Genomic DNA, 25,944 nt, shown 5'->3' with positions numbered 1-25,944 from the left:
CCTAAATACTAGATTTAGGGGCACTCCTGAATCTTGCTTCCTCAGACAAGAAGAAACTACAAGAAGAATCGAACCTGCTCCTGCGAAATCCCGGTTTCCTGCAGCCAGCAAACTCAAACATTTAGCTCAATGTTAGATTTTGTTTAGAACTGTGTTGCCTACTGCAACTACTGTACCTATTGTGTCTACAAAGTTCATTGCATCTCTGCAAAGTAATTACCTGCAAGTACTCATCTTGAGAAAAGTACATTGTTATACTTGTTGGTTCTAAAAATAAAACAACTATATCTTTTGATATAAAAACAATTAGCCTAGAGTTCAGTTCTTGAGTGTGTGAAAGCTTTGCTGAGTGTGTACAACAAATGCTTTACACTGCCCTCTGATACTGCCTTACTGCTCGACCAAGCTACCACTTTTGAGAGTAAGGTCAGACCTGACTTTAACCTCTGTTATACCTCTGGGGTTTGTGGACTCTATACACACTGTACCTTACTTTGGTCCAGTATATATAGAGCCACTTTCTCCCACAGGCTTGCTAGGTTCTAGAAAATAAATTCACTAAAAGAATATTTTTATACAAAAACAATTGGTGTGAAGTTCAGTCCGAGTGTGTGAATTCATCTGCTGACAGTGTGTACAACAAATGCTTAACACTGTCCTCCGATACTGCCTTACTGCTCGTTCACACTACCACAAATAGAGTAAGATTCTAGCTAACTTTTACCTCTGCCTACCTTTGGGGTTCCACTGGACTGTGCACACTATACCTCAGCCAGCTTCTTACATCGTAACAAACCTCTGCTTCTAAATTCTCAAGTAAAATATATAGAAAAATCACTGCTGCAGTCTCCACCCCCCAAATTCTGCAGCATCAACCAAAGCTTGGTTCTGTTGACACAATCAAAGGCGGTTGACAGATCCATAAAGGCAGGTTTGCCAATAATCAAGCTTAAGCACAATTCCATTTTAACCAGAACCTAGCGAAATCCAAATTGATAAGGACACAAAATATTATTGCTACTAGCCCACAATTTTAAATGAATAAGTATCACCTATCCAAAGACCTTAACCATACTGTGTATGAGAAAAATGGGGCAACAACATTTAGGTGACTTACGGTCCCATTTTTTAGAAATAGGGACTATTGCAGAAAGTGCCCAAGATATTGTGATCTTGTTGCAGAATGAGTTATTGAAGACATTCATTATCAGGGGCCTCCATAAACTGATGTTACACTTAACTAAGTCCATAAGGACCCCATCCGGTCCCTGAGCTTTGCCTTTCGGGCTTTGCAGAATGGCAAGAGTGACGTTCTGTAGGGTAAATTACATGACTGGAGAGTCAGACAATTTTACTACAAAAATGTGTAACCCATTAGAGGCCTGGGACATTGCAGCTTAAAAGGGAGTTAATTGGCATTGCCCTTTGTTTACCATTTTCCAAAATCGTACTGTTCTTGGGGAGCAACACACTTTCCAAGAGTACCCAATCCCCGTTATTCATAGCCTTCGTCCTTAACCACAGGGTATGTTTATAGACTTTGAGGGCTTCTCTCACCACAAATAGGGTCTTTGTGGGTTGCAGAGAGGGATGTAGCGAGGGCCTTCCTTAGCCTAAGGTTGAATATGGAGCAGTGACAATCAAACCAATAAAGAGTGGCCTGTCCACACCTAATCAGCTGCAGCAGTAACTGTCTGATGCTCAGGTTTAAAAAGTGTAAAAATGGGCAATTATTCCACCCCCCTGCACATCGGACAGACATGACAAAATGTCCTAAGATGAGACTTGCAGCGTTGTAAGAAGTCTTGTGGGCGCCCCGACCAGTGTTCTGTAGCAGGTGTGAGGGCAGGTGTGTGATGGATGAGGGGGGGGGGGGCTCTGGAGAAGAGGCAAGTTAAGTTTTGGTGGTGGCTGCAGCTCCTTTTTGGAACCACCTTTACCTCTGCCTTTAAAGATGCTGCCCACTAGCATCCTCTAAAATCACCCCTGGGAGAGTACCTGGGTGCTCTGTTAGGACCTGAAAGCTTTAGATAAGATGTGAATTCATCCAAAGGGGAGGGATGGGCAGGGTACAGGACAGGGGCTGTGTTCCCTGTTAAGTCTGCATCATAGGAGTCCCATGGGTCATCCTTAGGAGGGGTGCCAAATGCGGCGTCACCTCCCCAATGACCACCTGTGTCAGTGCGAGGAGATCCTCTGAGGAGTGATGTTAAAGAGGTCTCCCTGGAGAAGCAGGCAAGGAGGTTGAAGACTGAGAAGCAGGGTGAAGTGATGGTTGTGCATGTGTAAGGAGCCGATAGCATTATCTGCTTCCTTGCACTGCCTTGGAATCAGAATGTCAAAGGCTTCCTCGAAGGGCTAAAAAAAAGGTGGAGTTTCAATCGGTGAAACAGCAGGAGATCCTGTAGGGCAGGCACGGATCCGGCCTGTATGGGGGTGAATGACCACGTGTGTCTGCATTGAGTCAAACTCCTCCTTCAGTCTGTGGAGAATCTGTTAGACTGCGTTGGTCTTGCTGGTTGACACCAAAGTCAACATTTTAGAGGGTGGCTTTGGTTTTGGCACCGAGGTCTTGGTAGGTGCTGAGGGTCGGCTTGCTACGGACGTCGGAGTAGCCGGTGCCGAAGAAGCTGGTCTCAAAGGCTTCTTCGGTGCAGAGCTTGAGCTGGCCCAAAGTGGTTTGTTGGTGCCGACCATGGCCGGAAGGCAGTGGTGATCTGAAAGCGTGTCTCTGGTGGTAAAGAGTGGCTGTGTGGCCTTTGACAGAAGGTTGCTCGCATTGGGAGCGTTATCGAGGGACAGAAGGTGCCGTACTCATGGACTGCTGAGCTGGCAAAAGCTCCTCGATATCCAGATCAGAGCACTTTCCAGGGAAAAAAGCCTCTATCTGCAGCCGACAGTTGTAGATTATTTTCCCCCTTGATGTCCTTTGGACCAAAGAGTTCTGGGGTGTCCTTGCTGCTTCTACACCACATCTCAAGTTGACTTGCCAGATGGTTGCTGGGAACCAGTGCGGTTTAGTAAGAGCAAATTTTATTGAATCGTATTTCCTTAAATTCAATAACATTCTGGCAGCAGCATTTGTACCAGTGGACGTTTGTGACTTCAGTACTCTTAGTTTAAAAAAGCAAGACTTTACTTTTGCATTTACAAGGTGTTCCACTGTCAGATGTTGACCAAATTTAATGCCTAGATTTTTAACAGTATGCGCATGTCACAGGAGGTCAAAAAGGAAAATTCCTTACTGTAGATTGATGAAAGGAGGAAACGATATTGGTTTTCACTCTAAGTTATTAACCCATGAGGATTCATTACAGGAGACTTGCACAGCCCTGTAAATGACCTGCAGCACACCTTTTGCTACTCTTGCAGTAGAAGCCACCTCCCTGCTCTGCCCCTGCATCTCAAACGAAATATGCACACCCCTAGTAACTCTAGTACTGGAGCACAAACAATCAGACACACCAACCTCAGCCAACATACCACAATAAAGAGTATGCTAGTGACCCACCACCCCCCCCCTCACCCAGACTGGAAATATATTGTCCAGCAACACTCCATACACTACTCTAGCAGAAGAAAATACACAGTTCAGGAAATGCACCAGCATTCTGACCTGTCACAGCACCTTCTATCATGGGATCCATACACGGCTCACAAAAATGAAAATCCTCACCAACAGCATCCTTGCAAGTCCACTTTATGCACCACCAACTCCTGCCAACCTCACTCGTAGCCAGATTAAGTCCCCCTGGTATGTACACAAAGACCTCTATTAAAGTAATTCAACCGGTTAAGGCTGGCAGCGTTGCTTACCAGGATGACAAGTTCATTACTTGTGCTACTGAGGAAAATGCACTTTGCACCAACAGCCTTCTTGAATTCTTTATGTACTTCTTCATTTGAGCAGCTGGTCAAGAGAAAAAGGAGGAATGAAGAGAGAAAAAGAGATGAAGGGCAGTCCAAGAGCAAAACAAACAACAAATATATCACTGTTCCCCTACCTAATTTTTGTGTTCCACTTAGGTTGGGGTGGTGCTTAGAGGAGGGCAAATGTCTCACCTTTACTCAATGAAACATACTTCTTTTGAATGTGGATTCTATTACATCTCATGCTTTCATAAATGCTACAAATGAAATGATGCATTACAGTGTAGACATATACATGTTCTCTGAAATAAATGACAAAAAACTTCACTCCACCTTTCAGACCTCTGTTGCTAGAAATCAGCATGAATATACCCACCGAGGTACAGTAAAAATCCCCTCTCCTAAAACCATCTCAAATATTAAGTGATATGTAACAACCACACCCCATCCAAAACCCACCATCCTATGCCTGGATGCCCTTTGTCTTGTCTTTTCAGCTGCTTTCAAGTGGTAAAACTGAAACAGTATAAACTGGCCAATGCCAATGACCTTGAAAGTCCCATGTGAAGCTAAAAGTTTCCAAAATACTTGACTTTAACATGCTACTTTGACTGTTTACTTATTCGAACAGAATGTAGCTTGATTACCAAAATCCCCGAATACTTATACTATGTTTCTGGGTTAATCACATTTCACAACCCTCTAGTCTGGGCCCCACCTCTTGGATTATTTAGGTCCGCCCTCGAGGAAAGCAACTCTATCTTGTCGTCTGTAACGAGGCATGGCGCAGCATGGTATTAGTAGACTTTGCCCCATCTCAAATGTAACCCCACTAAACCCTTGGACAGTACTTACGCTTCCTTGAGATCGTCCGGCACAGGGATTGTGTATTTGTAGAAGGAGGTCTTTGTAGCTACTTTGTTAGGGTTGACGGGCCGCAGCCGCTCAAGAGTTACAATTTCATTGTAAGTGGCGTCACAGGCTGCATATTCTATCACGTAAAACTGCAATAAGAAAATGGTAAAGTTACCTCAAGAATGACACTGTTTAAGCGCTCTTAATTCCAGATGGTACGCACTTCTAAATGCATACTGTTGCGGGTGGCCTAGTGGTCTGTCCAGAAACTGTCTTTTAAAGCAATGGACGACTATAGGATGAGTGAAAATGTTTCTGGCAATAAATGCCTTTGAGGAAGCCTTTGAATTCAAAAGAGCCATACTTGATTTGTTCATAGAATTCTTTTTAAGTGGTATTGTTACGATAAACAACAAAGAGGACATGGTAAAAAGATAGTGAGAAAACTCACCTTGCTCAAATGGAATTCGAACATTAAGTTGCAAACAAGATACCTGAGCTTCTGTGACATAGTTCAGATATGCATAGGGCTTACGGTTCACTAACATATCTCACACAAATACCGCTAAAAAGGAATGCAGTTTTTCAAGAAAAATACTTCAGGTCATGAGGCCATTAATTTGAATGGCTTATGACTGAGAAACAAAAGCCCAAGGATTAGAACTTATCTTGATTTAGGATTTATTACCGGAAGGAACAAGTGCAACAGGCTAATCAGATGACCTATGTTAGCCATGTCTTGCTCCAGTAGATATCAATGCCCGCCTGTCAGGTTGTGCTAATTTCTCCTCCTGATTTAACTGGGTACCTAGAGAATGACACTTCATTGTTCACAAAGCAGTAACAGAGCAGATAGCTAATCGGAAATCTTTAGCACCTGTTCTTCCATTGAAAGCTTGTGGTGATTCAAGGCTGCCGCCAGACGATCCAGAACATTGAAAGAAATACCTACATGAGCTAGGGCTAGTTCTTCTGGAATCAGGCTCTCAAACTGAGATCGGAGAAACAGGGAATACTACTTTTGTCCATCTCTGGGTGGCCTTGCCATTAGGTTTAAGAGCCAATGCAAAATCTCCTTATGATGTGCAGGACATTTGAAAACAAGATATGGAAGGGCCAAGCTGGACCCGATGATAATAGAGCACCAAAGGCTAACCGTGATCTTTTGCAAGACTGCCAGAACAAGCAGGGTCTAAACCCAAGGGTGGAAGGTATGGGAGAGCAGATGATAAGTGGCCCTACAGCTTGTCTTGCCACAAAACAGGGGCAAAAGGTACTACTCCCATTGCTTCCTGGTGAAGGAGGGGGGCCGGTTCCACTATCATATCATATTTGTACAAGCATAATGGTTATTTGTTCTCGAAGTTCAAAATGCTGACTTTGAGGTTTTGGCAGCAGTACTTCTGCTCTTTCGGTTGTCAGATTTCAGGGCCTTCTCGAAGTACATGGCCATGGCTGCAGCTTTACTTCACAACAAAGATTGGGTTGTCTTTCTTTAAACAACTGGCTCCTCAAAGCTGGCTATCTCTGCAACGTTCTTTGGCGCTTAAACATGCCTTTTTGTAGGGCTTTAGCATTGATGCCTACTCAGGCAAACCAACTGCCTACTGCTTTAATACCTAGAGTTGGTGATAGATGCAAAGAATACAACAGTGTCTCCTTCACAGATCAGGTTGCTTGCATTTGGCACAAGTGTCACCTACACACTGTTAGACTTGGCATCATTGGCGTGGTTCCCGCCTTTTGCTTTCAACTCTCCTGTTATACGGACTTCGTTTTTCCTTGCTTTACAACTCTGCACACTTTACCAATGCTAATCAGTGTTAACCCCTTCCATGCGGTGTGAATTTCACCGCGGTGCAGCGATTTGATTAGGGGCGTAACCCCTTGCATGCTAAAGACAGCCCCCAGCCATCCTGCGTCACTCTGGGCATGTGCGCAGTACAGCCGGGGGGGCGCCCGAACTCCGCCCACTAATTAATTCTCCAGCTCAGGTGCGGAATTCGCACCGCGCTGGGGAATCTGCGGCGTTTGGATGGCCCCCAGCCGTCCTGAGCACACGCCCAGCGTGACGGAGGACGGCCGGGTGCCGTCCTGAGCACGCAAGTGGTTAAAGTGCTTGTGCTCACTCGTTAAATCATGGTAAAATTGGTTTACATCCAATTGGCCGATTTCATTTACTTATAAGTCTCTAAAAACGTGGTAATACATGTGCCCAGGGCCTGTAAATGAAATGCTACTAGCTAGCATGCAACACTGATTGTGCTATCCCCCTTAAGTAACCCTTTAAACATGTCTCAGGCATGCCATTACAGCTGGCATGTGATGTTTTAACCTGCCATTTTGACCTTGCAAAAAAAAAAAAAAACTTTCCCAGGTTTAAACCTTCCCTTTTAGGTCTCTCCTAGGCAGCGTGAATGCGCTTCTCTAGGAGATAACCTTTTGGAATCGGTCGGCTCTTTTGAGCAGCTCCTGGATGGCAGGCATCCACCTTGCGGTAGCGAGCAGCGGCGCACAGAGTGCCATCTGTTGCACTTTCACTTTCGCGGACGCGCTTGTTGGTTTTAGGCAGTGCACCAACGAAGAGTTTCTGCCCATTGTTTTAAAATCTTGTCACTATGTGTTACCTCAAATCGGAACTACCTTTAATGTGAAAAATACATGCAACTTTATAATTGGTAAACAACATTTTCACATGACTATTTATGATAAAGTCAAACGTAATTGTTTTTGTATACCACACAATAAAAAGGCATCTTCGGAGCTCTAATAAAAATAGAACATTGGTCACAAAGTTCAGAGTTCCCGGGTGGAAGCTGTACTAATGCCCTGCGGTGCGCACACATGACTGCACCACTGATGCTTGCATTTGACTTGATGATTCGTGAATGCTATTCATTTGGATAGATCGATCTGTAAATAACGATAGCATCAGAGAGCAGACGTTGGTTAAAACAATCTTTGCATTTCTCATTCTCTGTTATTTTGCATGGCAGGTATAAACCGGCTGAATTTTTATACATACACACATAAGCTCATACCACACCTTTAACGTCCGTGCTGGTTTGCAGAGGCAGACAAGAAAACTGACTGCCATGAATATGTACTTGATATATGAACACGTGCATTACTACTACACATGCCTGAATAATACATATTTATTGACATTTGTACCTCCGCTGTGAGGGGAATATAAGAGGTGTGAGTAAACACTCTCCCTGTGATCAGTGCTCGTTTCCTACTGTGTCAGTTCAAGGTAAAGTTGGTTTTGATGCAATGAAAAATGAATACATTTGTGGTTTACGGGTCTTGTTCTGGTGAAGCGTAGTCGTTGTTGGGTCTTTTGAATTGAAAATAGTGTCCATGGGTCAGGGCAACCTGCGTTCCATCGAGACATCTGGCCTCAATGTACCACATTTCACCTGGCATGTCCCTCGCCGATAACTTTGTAAACTTCGCTCCCATGTATGTAATGTGCTCTTTGAGCAAGTGACTACCACACTGAACGTTGGAAAACTTAATGATTTGAGCAAATGCTATTAAGTAGGAACATATGCAAGCATAATTTTCTCTTTTTATGAGATGAGACATGCAGGTCTACAAGCATTGCCTCTCAAAAGAAGCTTATACAAAAATATTGTACTTTGAAATATAAAAGTATTAAAACAAACACATAAGCATTGTCTATTCTGTAGAAAAAACTCAAAAAGTGGAAACCTAAAATAAATGGTTAATTATTAAAAAGAAAACAGAATGTGCCATCACAAACACTCTCCCCCAACTCAACATATGTTCTAAAAACAAATCTGCTGATTTGCGCTCTGACTTCTACAGAAAGATACAACCGAAAATCCTGCCAAAAATGTTCAGGTTTATTTTTTAGTGTTTAGTTGAAAGCAACGTAGTTTGTATATCATTTTAGAACTGATTGAATATTTTTTGCAATTTTAATTTTTATGTTAATTTAGTGAGTTGGGCTATGGCATTCTTCTCCCCAAGTTCCTAGTATCCTATCAAATTCAATGTTTTTGGGCTGTTTTAATAATACTGATGTGTTTTTGACTTGTTTAAGATATATTTTTACTCAAGCATCCGCCGGAAAGCATTACTGTCAGACTCTGTGCATGCATGCGCTGTATGTCATGTACTAGTCGTGCCTGTAAGTCCACAGTGTTCTAGAACTTCCGATGAGTGAGCATCACTTGTGGCAGAACAAGCATTGGCATAGCCAATAGGTCTCACCTTTGAGGCCTTATAAGTATTTAGTTATGCAGCACAATATCCTTGGTGCAACAACAACAAGTGTTGCATGGATAAACACTTATAAGGTCCCAAAAGCGAGACCTATTGGCTATGCCAATGCTTGTGAATACGTTCATCACCCCTAGGGTAGGCCCTGAACAGCCCAGTGGGCGTAGTGCAGTGTATTTAAAACACAGGACGTGTACTTTTCAGTGTTATATGTACTGGTTTCACTACTGCACGGCCTACCACTCCCATAAGATAACATTGGGTTAGCTTATTACATTTAATCAGTGATAACTTCAAATTGGGATCAGGTTGACAGATAGTCTGGTGTCTAAAGAATTGCAATCAATAGCCCTCTTTAATAGTAAAGTCCGATCTTTAGTCACATTTCTAAATATTTCACTTTTAGAAATGTGCCATTTTATTGTACTAACCATTTGGTGCCTACAGCTTGTTCCTCTGTATCATGTCTGGGTAGGTGTAGCTGTCTTTGTGTCTTGCTCCCACACAGTAAGACAAAGGGAAGCTAGGTATTGGCAGGATGGTCCACTTGGAGTTGATGAGGGGCAGGTGTTGTCATCTACCACACTTGTACATCACAAAGGCTCTGAGAACCTATTGGTCTTTTGTGACTCCAGACAAGCTGGGGCCAGAATAGGGAGGAAGGGTATGCTTGACACTTCAGGAGGGTGAAATCATTCAGAAGCTTCCTCTACTTCAAAGTGGGCACCAAGTGTAAATATGGGACCATCAGAACCAACTGTTCAGTACACTTTTGGACCTGTGGAAGATTCGGCCAGGAAGAAGTAATACTGTGCCGCTGAAAGGACCCCACTTGCCTGGGTTAAAAGCACTGGACCTACAACTCTAAACCCAAGACCCTCAGAGTAACTCCAAGGGCTAGTTGGCTGGCCTCCTGATCAGAAGCATCGGGAACAGAACAGGCTTCCAACAAGCATGAACGCCCAAGCACCTGGACTCTGTCATCTGCGAGTCTTGCCCTCCCAAGTGATGCCACCCCAGTCAGACTTTGCAAGCACGCCATCGAACTCTGGGGCACCATCACCACCGCCAGCTAGAGGCTTGGCTCAAAGACTACTCAGCTCCCGGCCTAGCCACCGCCACTCCAACTGGTTACAAAACGACCCACAGAGACCAACCAGGCAGACACAGAGGAGGAATTGCCATCATCCAAAAGGACACCATCAAGCTCACTACGTCCAACAACCCGCATCTCACCAGACATGGAACACCTCAACTTCCAACTCCAGTCAACAGTCAGAGGTACCCTCACCTGCAGACCACCAGGACCCGGTCCCCTTTTTGAAACACCCTTTCTGAGATAATCGGACCTCGCCTTGGAATCCAAACAGTACTGCTTCCTCAGCGACCTCAATTTCCACATCGAAGACCCCTCAGACACCAACTCAGCCTCCCTGCTCGACTCCATAGACAACCTGTGCCTCAAACAGATACCCACGCCCATTGACGAACACACCCTCGACCCTATCTTTAAGTCCAGCTAAAAGGTCGGATTCAGCCACACAATGAGCTCACCAGGACGGAGGACCACAGCATCGTCCATTTCACCATCGCTGTCACCCGACAGGCCAACTTTACCCCACCGCCGGCCGCAGCTGGAACACAAGCACTGAATCCCAATGGAAGACCACCCTCAACACAACCACCCTCCACACACCCAACGTCAATCAAGCAGCTGCACCCCTAGCCGAATGGATAACCACTAGTGCAGACTCATTGTACCAGTCTAAATTGTCAAAAACAATAGAACCAACAAGCACACCATCTTGGTGCACCATCGAACTCAAAGCAGAAACACACAAATGCAAACCTCTGGAGAGATGCTGGTGCACCAGCTGAGAACCAGCCGACCACATAACCTTCAAAAGGGCCCTCAAATCCTACCACCACACCATCAGAGAAGCTAAGAAAACAGCACTCGCCACCCGCATTCAATCCACCAACGGCACCAAGGAACTATTTTACTTTGTCAGAGATTTCTCCTCCCCAGACACCATCTTACACACCAACCAGCCCTCCCAGTCCCTCTGCAACTTCTTCCACACCAAGATCACCAACATCTACAAAAGTGTTAAACCCCAACCCCCAGAGTCCTCCCACCAACCTCCGCCCCATTTCCTTACCGATTGGACACCTCTGTGCACCGAAACTACAACATGCATCATGTCATCCCATCCACTCGGGAGCTCCCACCGACACTTGCACCCAGCACGCCTTCAACCTCAGACACAAAGAAATCAGACCCCCGCTCACCAGCATCATCAACGCAGCATTCAGCTCCACTATCTTCTCGGAAATCCTGGAAGCAAGCCGAAGTAATACCACTTCAGAAGAAGCCCACAGCTGACCCTCTGGACCACAAGAACAACTGCCCCATTTTGCTCCTCTCTTTCCCTACCAAGGTACCGGAGAAAGCAGTCAACCACAACACACAGACCAACTGGAATCCAACCATCTGCTCGACCTCTCCCAATCAGTTTTCCGCTCAAACCATAGCAGAGAAACCACCCTTATTTCAGCTGCCCGGAGACGTAAGAGCCATCCTTGACAGCGGAGAGTCAGCATCCCTGATCATCCTCGACCTGTCAGTGGCCTTCGACACAGTCTCCCACCACCTCCTCATCCAGAGATCTCCACCACATTGGCATCTACAACACCTTCAAGCTACTATCTTTTCTAACCAGATGCACACAGAACCTGCCTCCCGCCGTACACCTCCGACTCCATAAGCATCATCTGCGCCCTACCCCAAGGCTCCTCACTCAGCCCCACACTGTTCACCAGCTTCGTGACTTCGCTGGCACCAATCACTAGAAGCCACGGTCTCAACAGCATCTCCTATGCCAACAGCCTGCTGATACTCCCAGAAGACACGGACACCACCAGAGCGAACTTCCAGAACACAATGACAGACGCCGCCGACTGGATGAGAGCCAACTTCCTCGAACTCAACACCCAAAAAAAAAAAAATTCTCCTCTCAGGAAGAGCCCTCACTGTGGGATAACAACTGGTAGCACTTCGCCCTTCGGACCAGCTCCCAGCCCCACTGCAACCTCTGAGTCATCCTCAACAATAAGCTATAAGACTCCAGATCATCTCAGTTGCCTTCACTTGTTTAAACTCCCCAAGAATTCTCCAGAATGTCTTCAGATGGATCTTAACCGACACCAGAAAAACATCAATCATGCCCTCATCACCCGTCGACTTAACAGAACCACCACCCTCCTCCTCAAGCACATCCAAACAATCCAGAACGCAGCAGCAAGGATCATCCTTGAATTGCCCAGACAAGTCCCCCCCCCACTTTTGTAGCCTGCACTGACTCCCTGTCAAGAAGAGATGCCACTTCAAGCTGCTTATGCACACCTACAAAGCCCTCCACAACTCAGGACCAAAATACCTGAACAACCGCCTGGCCTTCCACCAGACACCTGTGGTCGGCCGCCCTGGCCCTTACCACCGTCCCCCAAATCCTTTGTACCCGTAGCGGAGGACGTTCCTTCTCACAGCCAAAGTATGGAACGACCGCCCTAACCACCTCCGAACATTTACCCCCCACACTGATTTCAGGAGCAGACTCAAAACCTGGCTGTTCAAGTAGCTCAACATCACGCTAGCACCTGTATACCCCTTGGGTGGTTAGTGTGCTCTACAAATTTTGATTGATTGGAAGCAGGCTTGAGGGAGCAGAACCAACGCATTGCTTCTACAGTGCATTTCCCACAGAACGAGCGCATTGCCTTCGTTTCTCAAAGCATCGCCTCTACCGCATTGACTTTCCTGACACAAGGATTCTGTAGCGCCTACAAACGGCAGGTCACTGGAACCGCCGCTCCGTGTTGCATTTACACGCAAGGACATTGCCATGTCCAACACAGCCCCCCAGAACTGCCGCTGTGCAAAGCATCTCTTCAACCAGATCTCACATTACCTCTGCTGCGCGACACATCCTCAACACGGGATGGTGCATCTCTTCACAACCAGGATTACGGTACTGCTTTCAGCGGACTTAAGCGAGTTCCTGTAGTTGGCCGGCGCTCGTTGCAGTCAACCCGAACGTGTGGCTTTGTCCCGGTGCAATATGACCAAATAGCCACAGTTGGCGCTTTGTGTTTTTTGCCACTGTTTTCACTGAAATCTGTAAACTTGCATATCTCCGGCACTAATGACTGGATTTGTAATTCTGGTCTTCATTAATTTATTAAAGCTTTATTTTTTTCTAAATTGGTGCGGATTTTTCATGTTTTTTGTTTTCACTGTTACGGTTTGAATTGCTGCATAAATACTTTACACACTGCCTCTAGGTTAAGCCTAACTGCTTTGTGCCAAACTACCAGAGGGTTGAGCACAGGTTAATTTGGGGTTTGCTTGTGACCTCACCCTTACAAGGATTGTAGATGCTGTATGAGTAGGGTTTAACCCCCCTCATACAGTAACCCGATTTCTCCCACAGACAATATAACATTCAATAGACATGATGCATTTGCACTCCTTGCAGTAGAAGAGAAGATTTGATCAACCAAACCACCAGCATACTATACTTCTCCCTTTCAGTTCATTCTTGAGATCTAAACATAGGTGAATTTGCAACTTCAGATCTTTTGATTAGGGAGGAAGTTATGGTTGTAGATGTTCTTGATATTTTGCAAACATTTTTAGGCTTTTTTGTTGCAGGATGTTCCCTTAGGTAAAATTTCTATAATGAAAATGGTTATACTCCCTAGGTTTCTGTTCCTTTTTACAAGTATCCCAATTGTACTTCCTGGTGTGTTTTTCAAGCGGCTCATCACTATTTTGGTAAAACTAACATGGGCGGTCAAACAACCGAGGGTTAAATGGTAAATTCTCACATTACCATACCACATGGGGGGTCTAGGGGTGCTCAATTTTGATCTTTATTATAGAGCGGTGCAGTGCACACATGCTTCCTTATGAATGCACGGCTCGCCAGACATCCCTCATTTTCGCATAGAAAGGGAGGTTGCTTCCCCGGCCCCTTGCCTACGCTGTTTTTCACCCGCTGACCTTAGGACTGGAATTCTAGATTCGATCAATGCGACCACCCATGCCTGGCATCACCTCAAAGATGCAGGCTGGGGCCAAACTGCATTCACCTCTCGCTTCGTTGGAGTGGTGTCATTGGTTGCTGCAGTGCAGGGACGGGGTGTTGTGTGTGTGCACTCGCTTCCATTAAGATCAATACAGCGAGGGATTTATTTTAGGGAGGCACAGCAAAAACTTGGGACACCGTAACAGTTCGCGTGGAAACACCCACTCTTCTAACCAAGTTTCAATTTCATAGGACCAGATATACATTACTTAAGCTTTTGTGGACTGACTTAACGGAACCGCCAGAACAGACTGCCCTTTCATTAGTTATAAAAACTGATTTACTGACGAGACTAGTTTCTAAAATGTATAAACACACTGTCCTATAAGGAGAATTATTTTACAAAGGCTCGCTGGGCATGGCAAAGGGACCTTAATACGGAGATTGATGACACAATGTGGTCATACTGTTGCACTAACACGAAAAGAGTATCCCTCAACGATAGACACCGACTAATACACTTCAAATACCTCAACAGAGTTTACTACATCCCGGAGAGACTTAGCAGGTATGGTCTGAGGGAAGACTCGAGGTGTGAGCGTTGCAATGAGCAGGTGGCTGACTTCATGCATTTGACATGGTTCAGTCCGGGTGTTGCGAAATTTTGGGATAGTGTATTCTCAAAATGGCTGCGATTACAGGGCGGGCGCTTGAGCCAGAGACAGCCCTGGTGCTGCTGGGCTATTCCAAACCTTTGCCTCCAGGGATGCGTAGGTTAGTGGACATGGGGCTACTGATAGCCAAGCGCAGAGTGGCAATCTGTTGGTCAAAAGGGCCGCTGCCTACGAAGACCCAATGGGCATCTGATATGCTGTATTGTTGTACTCAAACAAAGTACTTTAGCGAACTCCTCCCTCCAATAGGCCCAAGAACTTCTGGGCGCTGAATAGTGCATATAGAGCTGCTAAGGAAGGCGACAAGGAGGCTGCTGAGGGTGAGTGATATTCTTTGAGTGTATACTATCATGTAGTATAGTCACCCTGTAGTGCACCTTGACATGCAAGATCGCCCCATGGGGTTCCCGTTCGAAGTGTGGTGATGTGCGAAAGACGGTTATTTATGGTGATAATTTGTGGTTGGGGTACAATATTGGTTAAACATTATGATGGGGAGAGAACACGATATGATATAATAGACATGATGCATTGTACTATTTGACTTCTGTAAAGTACTACCTTGGAAGGTAAGACCGTCAGTAATTTCTGCAAATGTAATGCCATGAAAATATGAAAGTGTCCTTTGTTTACAGTGTTGTTAAGACACGTTGGTTTGAAATTAAGAAAATAAATAAAAAAATGTAAATATGGTTTGGAGACAAGATGGCGATCTGACTCAGATCGCAGTGCTCGTGCATCAGCGTTCCTGACCAGTCATGCGGGGGAGAGCTCTGGTCACGCTTTCATGATCGGATGAAACAAATGTAAAAGTAATGAAGAATCCGTGACCAAGCCAGTCACTACCTGGAATACCCTATCCATGGGGGCGATCGACGACTGGACGATGTAGCCCTGAGTAATACACAAGAAATAGCGCAGGTTGGTGATCGCAACTGAGCACAGCTGAATGGATCTGAATTCACCCAAGCGCTGCGCTATCTGGGCTTGCTATTCGTATATTGGCTGGGCAGTCACAAATTACATTGCTCAAGGCTCACTGTCATCTATATCTACACCTAAAACTGACTGTTGCTTCTGCCAGACTTACCGCACAGCGACCGCAGAGATCCACAAGGTCGGAATGCAGACTTCAGCTGCGATGGCTCCAAAAGTTGCTGCTCAACCTCCCCTTTCGGCAGCCGCTCGTGCGAGGGCGGCGAGGCAGGCTGAGCGTGAGGCCGCAGAGCGCCGTGGTACAGAGAGACTGCCCGAGGCACAGGATAAAGCTGAGAAGGCAGACGCATCTGTGCAGCACCGGAGGAATGAAGCAGCTCCCACAGCACCCGATACTCCAAAGCCGGCCGGAGCAGCCTGGAGGAAAGACATGAGGAAGGACGCCACGGGACCGACTGTAGTGGAGCTCATGCGGAGAGGCTCCAATACGCTTCCGGGTCAGGAGAGGCAGCGTCAGGCATCACACGCCTGCAGTCCAAACAACCCTAATAATCCCACACCCACCCTCTCAACTACCCCAATCTCACCGACGACGATAACGGGTAACAAAACTGCTGAAGGAGATGGCTCTGAAGACACCACTATGGCAGTAGGCTCCTCAATCTCATCATCAGCAGCCCCCGAGGTGAGCGCAACCACAAATCTAAGCATGAATAGTAACATTGTGACAATTTTTGACTATGAGATGCCCCATACAATAGAAGGAGACCTTGGTCTGAGTGAGAGCAGTCATTTGGGGGCAGGCAAGAGGATAGGTCCAGCCAAGGATCAAACACTGCAGCAGACTGGCACTGGCGGGCATGACATTTTCAAACAATCAATTTCAATAACCACAAACCCTAGCCAGGACTCCAACAATGACCAGGGTTTGATTAATGCTGAGGGATGTGCATCAGCTAACGCCAGGAGTAATCATGAAAAAATCAGCACTATACATAATGATCCAGAAAAGGAAGCCAGCGATTTCTTTTCCTTTTCAGATGAAGTTGAAGCTGAGTGGGGCGACTCGTCAGCTTCCAACTTAACAGATGAATCTGATAGTATGTCCGATGGTGGAATGGAACCCTTGACTGTCAAGGCAAAACAAAAATCGGCTAACAAGCGGGGCAAGAAGTCTCATGGGGCAGGTTTAGACTGGGACCATACTCACACCGAACAATTGACCCCAGTGATTCCAGCAGCTCCTGTAATTCCAGCACCTGCATCTATCGACGCAGTCCTACAGGCGATAGCTCCGCATCGCGAAGAGACCTCACAGGATGGGCGCAGGGCCCAAGCAGCACTCCGCAAGGTACAAGGTGTAGTGCGAAAGCTGGTCAAACGTGCAGTTCTTTCGGGGACCGTCTGACGGAGGTTGAGGCCAGAACCCTCGCTAACGAGACAGAAGTGGTTGCCATGCAAGAGCGGGTTGAGGCAAATAAAGCACAGATAGGGGACATCAGATCGAAACTGGAGGATTTTGAAAACCGCCAGCGCAGAAACAACTTGCGCATTTTGGGGGTTCCTGAAAAAAGCGAGGGAGAAGACACTCGTACCTTTATGGTAAACCTCTTTCGGGACTCCCTCCCAGAACTTTCCGACTGGAACTGGGACGCCGAAGTCCAGCGGGCCCATCGTATGCCTCTACACCTAAAAACTCCTGCCAAATCCGGAGCATACCCGAGGACTATCCTAGTATACTTTGGCAATTTTTTGCTCAGACAGGCAGTGTTCGAGAAGGCCAGACCCGAAGCAAAGCGTACCTCCAAAGGCATCACATACTTTTCACGTCCCGATTTCTGTCACACCACCGTCGAGCGAAGGTGGAGGCTGCGCCAACTTATAAAACCTTTCCAGGACAAAAAAGCAACCGTGTATGTCAACAATCCTGCACGCCTCAAAGTTATTTACGAGGGCCAGACAGAGTTTTTTGTCTGAGATTGTGGCACAAGAATATCTTGACAGCCTGAAATAATCCTATTAACGATTGCAGAGGAATAATATTCTTTTTCTAAATTTATGATCAGTGGAAAGGGTTTAACTTCAGCCTGACGACTAGTTGATACCAAATGCTCTGAAAGCTGTCCGCCAGTATTAATGTTGGCATTTTGTGGGGGGGGGGCGGGTCACTAATTGTATAGTATCACACGAGGTGTTGGTCACATATATAGTATTAGCCAGGATAAGCACTCTGAATGATAGCGCGTATATTATTTATCATAGTCTACGATATTAACTCAACGCCCTGGCACTCACTATTAATATAACCTGTACTACCAGAAAACCATTTATCTGGACGTTTGATAGAAAATTATTGGTCAATAGTGACTATATTAATTTTATCAGAAATTGGGCTCAGGGCTACTTCGATATAAATCGGTATAGCGATCCCAGAAATATCGTATGGGATTGTTTTAAAGCAGCTCTTAGGGGGAGACTCTAAGCTATGTAGCAAGAATTAAGAAGCAACAGACCTCTGAATATACCAAGAAAATAGGGGAACTAGCCAGATTAGAAGCTGCTCACACAACTCTAATTGCACAAAGAATAGATGGGTCAAGCCTACTTCGCCAGATATTAATTCTTAAAACCGATTTAAACAAGGGATTAACTCAGAAGTCCGCCAAAACTTTTAGAACACATCAAAAAAATCTCTACGAAAATGGTGAAAAAGTTGGTAAACAACTAGCTTTACGAACAAGACAAAGGGCCTCCTATAATGCAATCTCATCTATAAAAGAGAATTATCAAGAATATATTCAAACAGAAGATATAGTAGAGGTGTTTCAACGCTATTATCAACATTTATATCAAAATGATATTGCTCTCACTAGTGAAGATACAAAGAAATATCTGAATGATTTTTTAACCTGTACAGATAATAGTCTAGATAATACTACTAAGCAAGATCTTGAAAAGGAGATCACACTAGCAGAGATTGAACTTGCATTGGGAGAATTGGCCCCGGGGAAAGCAGCAGGCCCAGACAAAATACCGCTGGAGCTATACAAGATTTTAGGCAAATTTATACTACCTCTGCGACTTGATTTATTTCTAGGGATACAATGGAGCGGAAGTACTCCCGTATCTTGGAAAGATACCAATATTATTATTTTTGCCAAAAAGGGAAAACCCACAGATTCCCCTTCATCCTACCGCCCAATCTCACTGATTAACTCTGATTCGAAATTATATGCAAAAATTTTGGCCAACCGGCTAAGGGGGGTCATTGCGCATCTGGTCAGCCCGTGGCAACATGGCTTTATCCCAGGGAAGGGTACCACTGATCATATCCGCAGAACAATCTCATTATTTGATATTATGTCGGCAACGGGCGGCCAGATGTCAATGATTCTCCTCGACGCCGAGAAGGCATTTGACAGAGTTTCGTGGGATTTCATGTGGGCTATTTTAGAACACTATAACTTTGGGTATCGCTTTATTAAATCACTTAAAGCTATGTATGCCGACCCGAAGGCTAAACTTCAAATCATGGGGTACGAATCGGGCACCATTAACATATCAAGAGGAACTAGGCAGGGCTGCCCGTGTTCACCGATATTGTTTGCCCTCTACATCAACCCCCTGATACTAAAACTACTATATAATACCAGAATTAAACCAGTGGTGACTGGATTATATGAAACTAAAGTTCTAGCCTACGCCGACGACGTCGCAGTTCTAACACCTAACCCCGGGGTGGCCATTGCTGAGATTGAGGCGATTACGCATTTGTTTGGATCCTTCTCAGGATATTCCCTCAACAAAAGCAAAACGGTCATATTATGTACAGGAAATATACAATGTATGGACATCAGAAGAACTGAAACAGCTACTTATTTAGTGGTTTGCCTAACCACTGAGGTTAAAAATATTACGAAACTCAATTATGAACCTCTAATTAACTCAATCAGACAGGACTTAACAAGAGTAAATAGTCTTCATCTATCTATTATAGGGAGGGGGAACTATATTAAAATGACAGTTTTTCCTAAGATATTGTATCTATTTCGTGCGATCCCTCTATTAGTTGAAGACAATTTTATTTAAGTCCTGGACTCCCAGATTTCTAAATTTGTCTGGCAATATGGTAAGATTAGGAGGTCGCTAAAATTTGTATCCTTACCATATGACAGAGGGGGACTTGCAATTCCGCAATTACTCTTATACTTTTGGGCAGCCTTTCTTCAAAAACTCGCTCCAATGATTAATCCAGCATCCAATTTGGACGAGTTAGACATACCCTCAGTATATGAACTAGCCCTTGGTCACAGAGCCAGAGGATTACTCTTAAGACAACTCGAGCCCAGCTATTTTAAAAAAGTTAAATTTAAAATTATCACTGGTGCATGGAAAGTCTGGTCAAAAATTGTAAAGCATACGCAAATCCCTAAATTAAACCGCTATACCCCACTCTGGCGCTCATCTCTGCTTCCACACAATGTGAACAATATGAAATCTATTAGCTGGGAAAGCAAGGGATTAATCTCCCTTCTAGATTTTTTAGGCACAGATATGAAGTCTAGCTTTTATACCCTTCAGAATCAGTTTAATATACCTGTGACGGACTATCTAAAATTCTACCAAGTAAGAGCTGCCGTAAATTCTAAAATGTCTACTATAAGCTGGGGCAGAGTACCTCTTATTGAGAACATCCTCAGGCCTTCCACCAGAATTGGCACAATATACTCCTTCCTTCATGAAAAAATGCCTGACGATTTAGACCACACTGAAACTCTATGGACAAGTAAACTTGATAATCCAGACGTTGACATCGATAAGGTCTTAGCATTGACATCCCAATTGCTACTCCCCACGAGTCTAAAAGCACAACTTTATAAAACAATATACAATCTTTACTATACCCCAGAGAAATTGTACTTGTGGGGTAAAAGATCTAATGACCACTGCCCAAGCTGTAATTATGGACCGGCCACGCATCTGCATATGTTTTATGATTGTAATAAGCTTACACGATTTAAGAAAATGATATGGGAATTTTGGGGGGAGGTTTTCGGACGAGAACTTCCTGAATCACCCACTATTTGCATGCTTGGGTATGATAGCACGTTAAAGTTAAATCCGAATGAGGAGGCTATTCTTTTTATTGGAACTGTGGTATACAGAATTATACTTGCTGCACGATGGAAAGATAGTGATTCTCCGAGTTTCCAAATGTGGCTAACTCGTTTCCTATGTGTACATAATCAGGAGACAGCAATATATGCCACCAGGGGCTTGAAATCCAAAAGACGAGGCGAAAAAATCTGGTCCCCAATCACCGCTTGGAGCGATGCAGTAATCTCAATTTGAATGTCCTAAAATCTTATGTCTGACATTATTTGATGCCCGCATTATTTTTAATTTTTTCTCTTTGTTTTTTTCATTTTTTTTCTTTCTTGCTTGTTACCTAGGCTTAAGACATTATTTTATTACAAATGTTTTTTGCATTTATTTTTATGCTCTCTCTTTTACTTTCTGTTATTCCGGTGCGTAACGTATATCTTTTGCTGTATTGGAGTTGTTTTCAATTAAAAAATAAAATAAAAAAACAATTAAAAAAAATGTAAATATGGTTGTCGATCATAAACCAACCTTTTCATTTGTTAATTAGGGAGCATACAGTATTTGCTGAAGAGTGGAGGCAGAATGATCAAGTGACTGGGGTTTTTCCAGTGGCACCTGAAGGCTACTTACTGTCTGATGCTTCATTTGATGATTTTTTGCCGCCTGAGTTATTGTTGGGGCTGTACATGCACCTCTATTGGGAAGGATAACACGCTGGAATCCCATAGCACATCCCTTGTATTGGAACTCCTGAAATCCCTTCTCTGTAATCAAAGATGTGAGAGTTTCCACTTCACGTTTAATCTTTCAAATCCCTCCATTTCTGTGAAAGCCAAAAAGATGAAGCTCAGAGATGTTGGACCTGGCAGGTTCATGATGCATAAAGTATCTTGGTAGTGTGAATGACTGACATGCCGTCGCCGAATTTCATCAAAGATGGCTTCAGCTGTGTCTTTCTCTGCCAATGATTGCTGACCTTTTGTACTGGAAGACATTACAAGAACGAAACCTTTGGAGTATCTGAACATGCCGTAACATCTCATGAGAACAATTTGCTGGAGTTGACTTGCTGCTTCATTTTAAAAGTAAAGTCCACCAGGTCAGCTTCTGTGCAACCTCTGGTTTAATCAGATGCATTTCGTGTAGAGTTGGACAGCGCACAGCAGCAAGATGAATTGTCATCTACATCTTCTCGGGGATGTAGGTGCAGGCATATGTTAAAGGAATTTTCACAATGATATCCGCCTAACAGACTCTCACAAGAACAATTCTTTCTGTAGAGATGCTCTTTTCTGTATGGTCTGAATTTGCTCTCCTGTGGAGCGGTTCAGGGAAAAAGGTACTGGCACAGTTTGAGATGTTGGATGTCTAAAGAAGAGGAGCCTTTTAACCCCTTCGACGCTCATGACGAGCTGGGCTCGTCATGGCGTAGCCTCCTCGCACGCTCATGACGAGCCCAGCTCGTCACGTAAAGTGCGATTTTAAAAAACCCAGCGTACGGGCGGAATTCCGCCCGCACGCATGCGGTTAAGTACAGCTGTTTATTATTGGTGTATTGATGAATCTTGATGTTGTTAGTAGTTGTGAGTAGACCACTAAACATGTACCTGAAAAAGGTTAAGATGACCAATATGGAATCCTGGGAGACTCCATAGGTAACAGGGATTTTTTCGGACTTGGAGGTGCTCATGTGAACAAACTTATGCTGGTTGGAAAGTGAGCGGGAAACCAATGAAGGACATTTGAGACTCCAGGTGCGCAGTGGGGTGGTGTTGAAGGCAGCTGACAGGTTGAGCAGTATTAGGAGGTAAAAGTAATCTTCATATGCTGTAAGGCTCTTCTGTTTCCATTAGTAAAGAAACCAAATGCTAATCCAAATATCTTAAGCAATTGCAAACCAATCTCACTTTTCCCAGCCATGGCAAAAATGTTGGAGAAATTAGTTAATAAACAACTAGCCTAGTTCTTAGAATATAATCATCTCTTGCATGAATCTCAATCTGGGTTTCGTTCAGGTTTTAGTACCATATTCATTTTTTTAGAAGTCACACAGTGTATTAAAGATAATCTTGACCAGAATTCCTCAGCGATGGTGATCCTACTCGACCCATCATCAGCATTTAGACAGGGTCGCTTATTCCATTCTATTAAATAGGCTTAGGAATATTAGACTCCAAAGTTGCGCCTTCACTTGGCTGAAATAATTTCTTGAAGACAGAACGCAGGCTGTTTATCTCCCGCCTCATATATCTACTTTAAAATCTCTTGGATAAGGGATCCCACAGGGATCCACACGGAGTCCCCCTCTTTTTAATATACATATGTAGCCGATTCGCTAAACTATTTGAATCTTGGGACTGGAGTGATTCCATACGCGGATGACACTCACCTTCTGTCTTTTCGTGACAATAATGCAGAGGCGCTGATTTAGTTTAAACAGAACCCTTCAGATGCTATTTTCAAAAAGAAACTTAAGATTTTTCTATTTATTTAACTCTCCTCGCTTTGGTTTATTCATTTTGTTTTACTGGACATTTTAATTTCCGCTAGCGACGGTGTTTTTTCAGAAGCAGCTGTGTGCTTTACAAACTGTATCGTATTGTAAAGAAGGAGTCATCTATGATGTTTAAGTTAGTGGTCTCCATGCTGCAAGGTAATCTGAAGCCAAGTTAGTAATCATGGAGGAGATGGTTGACACTGGTGTGATCTTGGGAGCTGATCGTAGACTGCTTTTTCATTGATTTTGCTGTTGAAGTTTAGGCGAGTGAAGGGCCTGGACATCGAGGCACAGGAAGTTCAACAGCTTACCCTACTGCACAGCAGCGTTAGAGTACCTTAGGTACTGCTCTTTCCAGTAGAGACTATATAGCTGCAGATTCTTTGCCATTTGAATACACCCCACACATCAGGCTCAATCTCTAAAAGCTTCTGCAGTGCCTCTGCGTGTCGGAACGTACTGCTGTGCGGCTCCGCACTTATGTCATTCCGTTTCAGAAAGGACAAGTGGGGCCTATATTGGTGCCACTCCCGGGTGCTGAAGTGAGATGTTTTCAAGACTGTTCACATCTCCAGATGCAGAGTCCCTAAGCAAATTGCTAGACAGTGCAAATTCCTAGACTTGAGATCTTATTAATGGGTAGAGTCCAATCACAGAAAGAGGAGGGAGGAGTCAAGTTAAGAATCTGCTACTAGTTAGAAATTCTACCAGAAAGAGCGCTACCAATCGTAAGTAACTTGCTCTTCTGACAGACTTCTAGCTGCAGATTACTCACCTTTTTAATAGATACCAAAGTATTCGGAGGTTGACCTGGACTCAAACCAGAAAGTCTTGGCCAAGCAGGCAAAATGCCCCTTTCAGCTAACTTGACTGTCCAGTCAATAGTGCTCTGTGACTGTATGGAGGGATGCCTACATATCCACCAGGCAAATGTCTAGCACAGTGCCTCAGAGTGCCAATGCAGTGTTCGCAGCTTTGGCCCTGGCGGAATGAGCACGCATTTCTACCGGAGGTTGCTTTTTCGCCAGCACGTACCAGATCTTAATGCTGAGCATGATCCAGCAGGAGATGGTTCTCTTCTACACTCCTTTGCCTTCTTTTGCTCCATAGAACCCCACAAAGAGTTGATTGCCCACCAGGTGGTCTTTGGTATGTTCTATGTAGAAGCCCAGCACTGTTTTGGGGTCCAAGCGATGGATTCCCTCCTCAGATGGGAGAGGTGGAGTATAGAACGCTGGCAGGATGTTTTGACAGACGTCGAAAGGAGTCATAACTTTTGCAGGTAGGAGGCTAGAGTCCGCATAACCAATTTGTCTGGGAGGAAGGGAGTGTACGGCTGATTGAGACAGTGTGAAGCGTACTCAAACACTGTACTGAGATGATGGCAATGAGGAATACAGTCTTGATTATAAGGAGCCGTAAATGACAGCTATGTAGATGCTCGAACGGAGTGCACATTAGATAACTTAGGCCTAGATTAAGGTCCCACTGAGGCATGACGAAGGGAAAAGGGGGAAATGTGTTGCAGCCCTTTCAAAAACGGCATCATAACCAGTAACTTAAAACACCAAAGGCTGAACTGGCGGCACCCGTAAGACTGCAAAAAGGTTGAAAAAGAACCTTTAACTCTGCCCAAAGGGAAGCCTTGCTGGGCAAGTGACAGAAAAATAACAGAACGTCAGATAACTTGTGTGTGTGTGTGGGGGGAGGGGGGGGGGGGTGGCCTGTGCTGCACAAAGCTACAACAGTGTCTCAACAACAGGTGCATACAGTTTTTGTTGAGGGACTTCTGGCTGCTATGAGGATATCACTCACCTCCTAAGGAAGGTCGAAGGTGTTCAGCTGTCGCAGTGCGACCTTCAAGCCTGAAGGTGTAGAGTGCAAAGCCCTGGGTGTAGAACCCTGCCCTTTTGTTGTGACAGCACGTTCTTTCAGAGAGACAGCCTGATTGGAGGACATATGCTCAAGCCGAGGAGTTCGGGATACCATACTATCTGTGCCTATGCATGAGATACTCAGATGGCTTGGGTCCAGTAGTCCTGATCTTGAGAACTCAGGGAAGGGGTGTGATTAGTGGAAAGGCATACAGGAGTCCTGAGTTCCACTCGAGGCGGAACACGTCTGAGTGGGAGATGACTTGGAAGCTTCCATGCGCAGAAAATATGACTTGCGCACTTTCGTGGTGGCGAAAAGATCTCACCACGGTTCTGCCCATTCACAGAAGAGACCTTGCACCACCGCCGGGTGTAACTACCAATTGTGATCCGCTAACCCTCGACTGCTGAGCTTGTTCACCGTGACATTCAATGACACTGCCATGTGGTTCAACACCAGGACATTTCCTTGGCTGTGCAGCCACTTCCAGAGGTGTATGGCCTTCTGGAACAGGGTCTGAGACCCCACACCACCCAGGTTGATGCAGTAGTACATGGCAATAGTGGTGTCCAGGAGCACCTGTACCAGCCTCACTTTGGTGGATGGAAGGAAGGCTTTCAAAGCCAAGTTGATGAACGTCAGCTTCAGGAGATTTATGTGCAGCCAGGACGCCACCGGAGACCAGAGTCCCCTGAACTCCACCTCTCGCAGATGACCACCCCAACTCAGAAGCGACACCGGTCACCACTGTCAGTTCTTGGTGGGTAAGGGCGAGGGTCTACCAGTGACC

At 44.9% G+C, this 25,944-nt stretch overlaps 1 protein-coding gene across 2 annotated transcripts in view; it reads right to left on the bottom strand.

Moving 5' to 3' along the window:
• Positions 1–25,944, bottom strand: part of FXR2 (FMR1 autosomal homolog 2) — a 352,487-nt gene that overhangs the window by 135,248 nt on the left and 191,295 nt on the right. For both annotated transcript variants that reach the window (XM_078670012.1, XM_078670013.1), the window contains exons 5-6: positions 4,726–4,874; positions 3,817–3,910 (exon numbers count right to left, since the gene is read on the bottom strand). In XM_078670012.1, the coding sequence (XP_078526138.1) occupies positions 3,817–3,910; positions 4,726–4,874 (243 nt within the window). The remainder of the gene's footprint in view (positions 1–3,816; positions 3,911–4,725; positions 4,875–25,944) is intronic.

This window comes from Lissotriton helveticus, chromosome 12 (genome assembly GCF_964261635.1).
Source record: "Lissotriton helveticus chromosome 12, aLisHel1.1, whole genome shotgun sequence".
Taxonomy (NCBI): Eukaryota; Metazoa; Chordata; class Amphibia; order Caudata; family Salamandridae; genus Lissotriton; species Lissotriton helveticus.
This window is presented reverse-complemented; position numbering and strand designations above follow the sequence as displayed.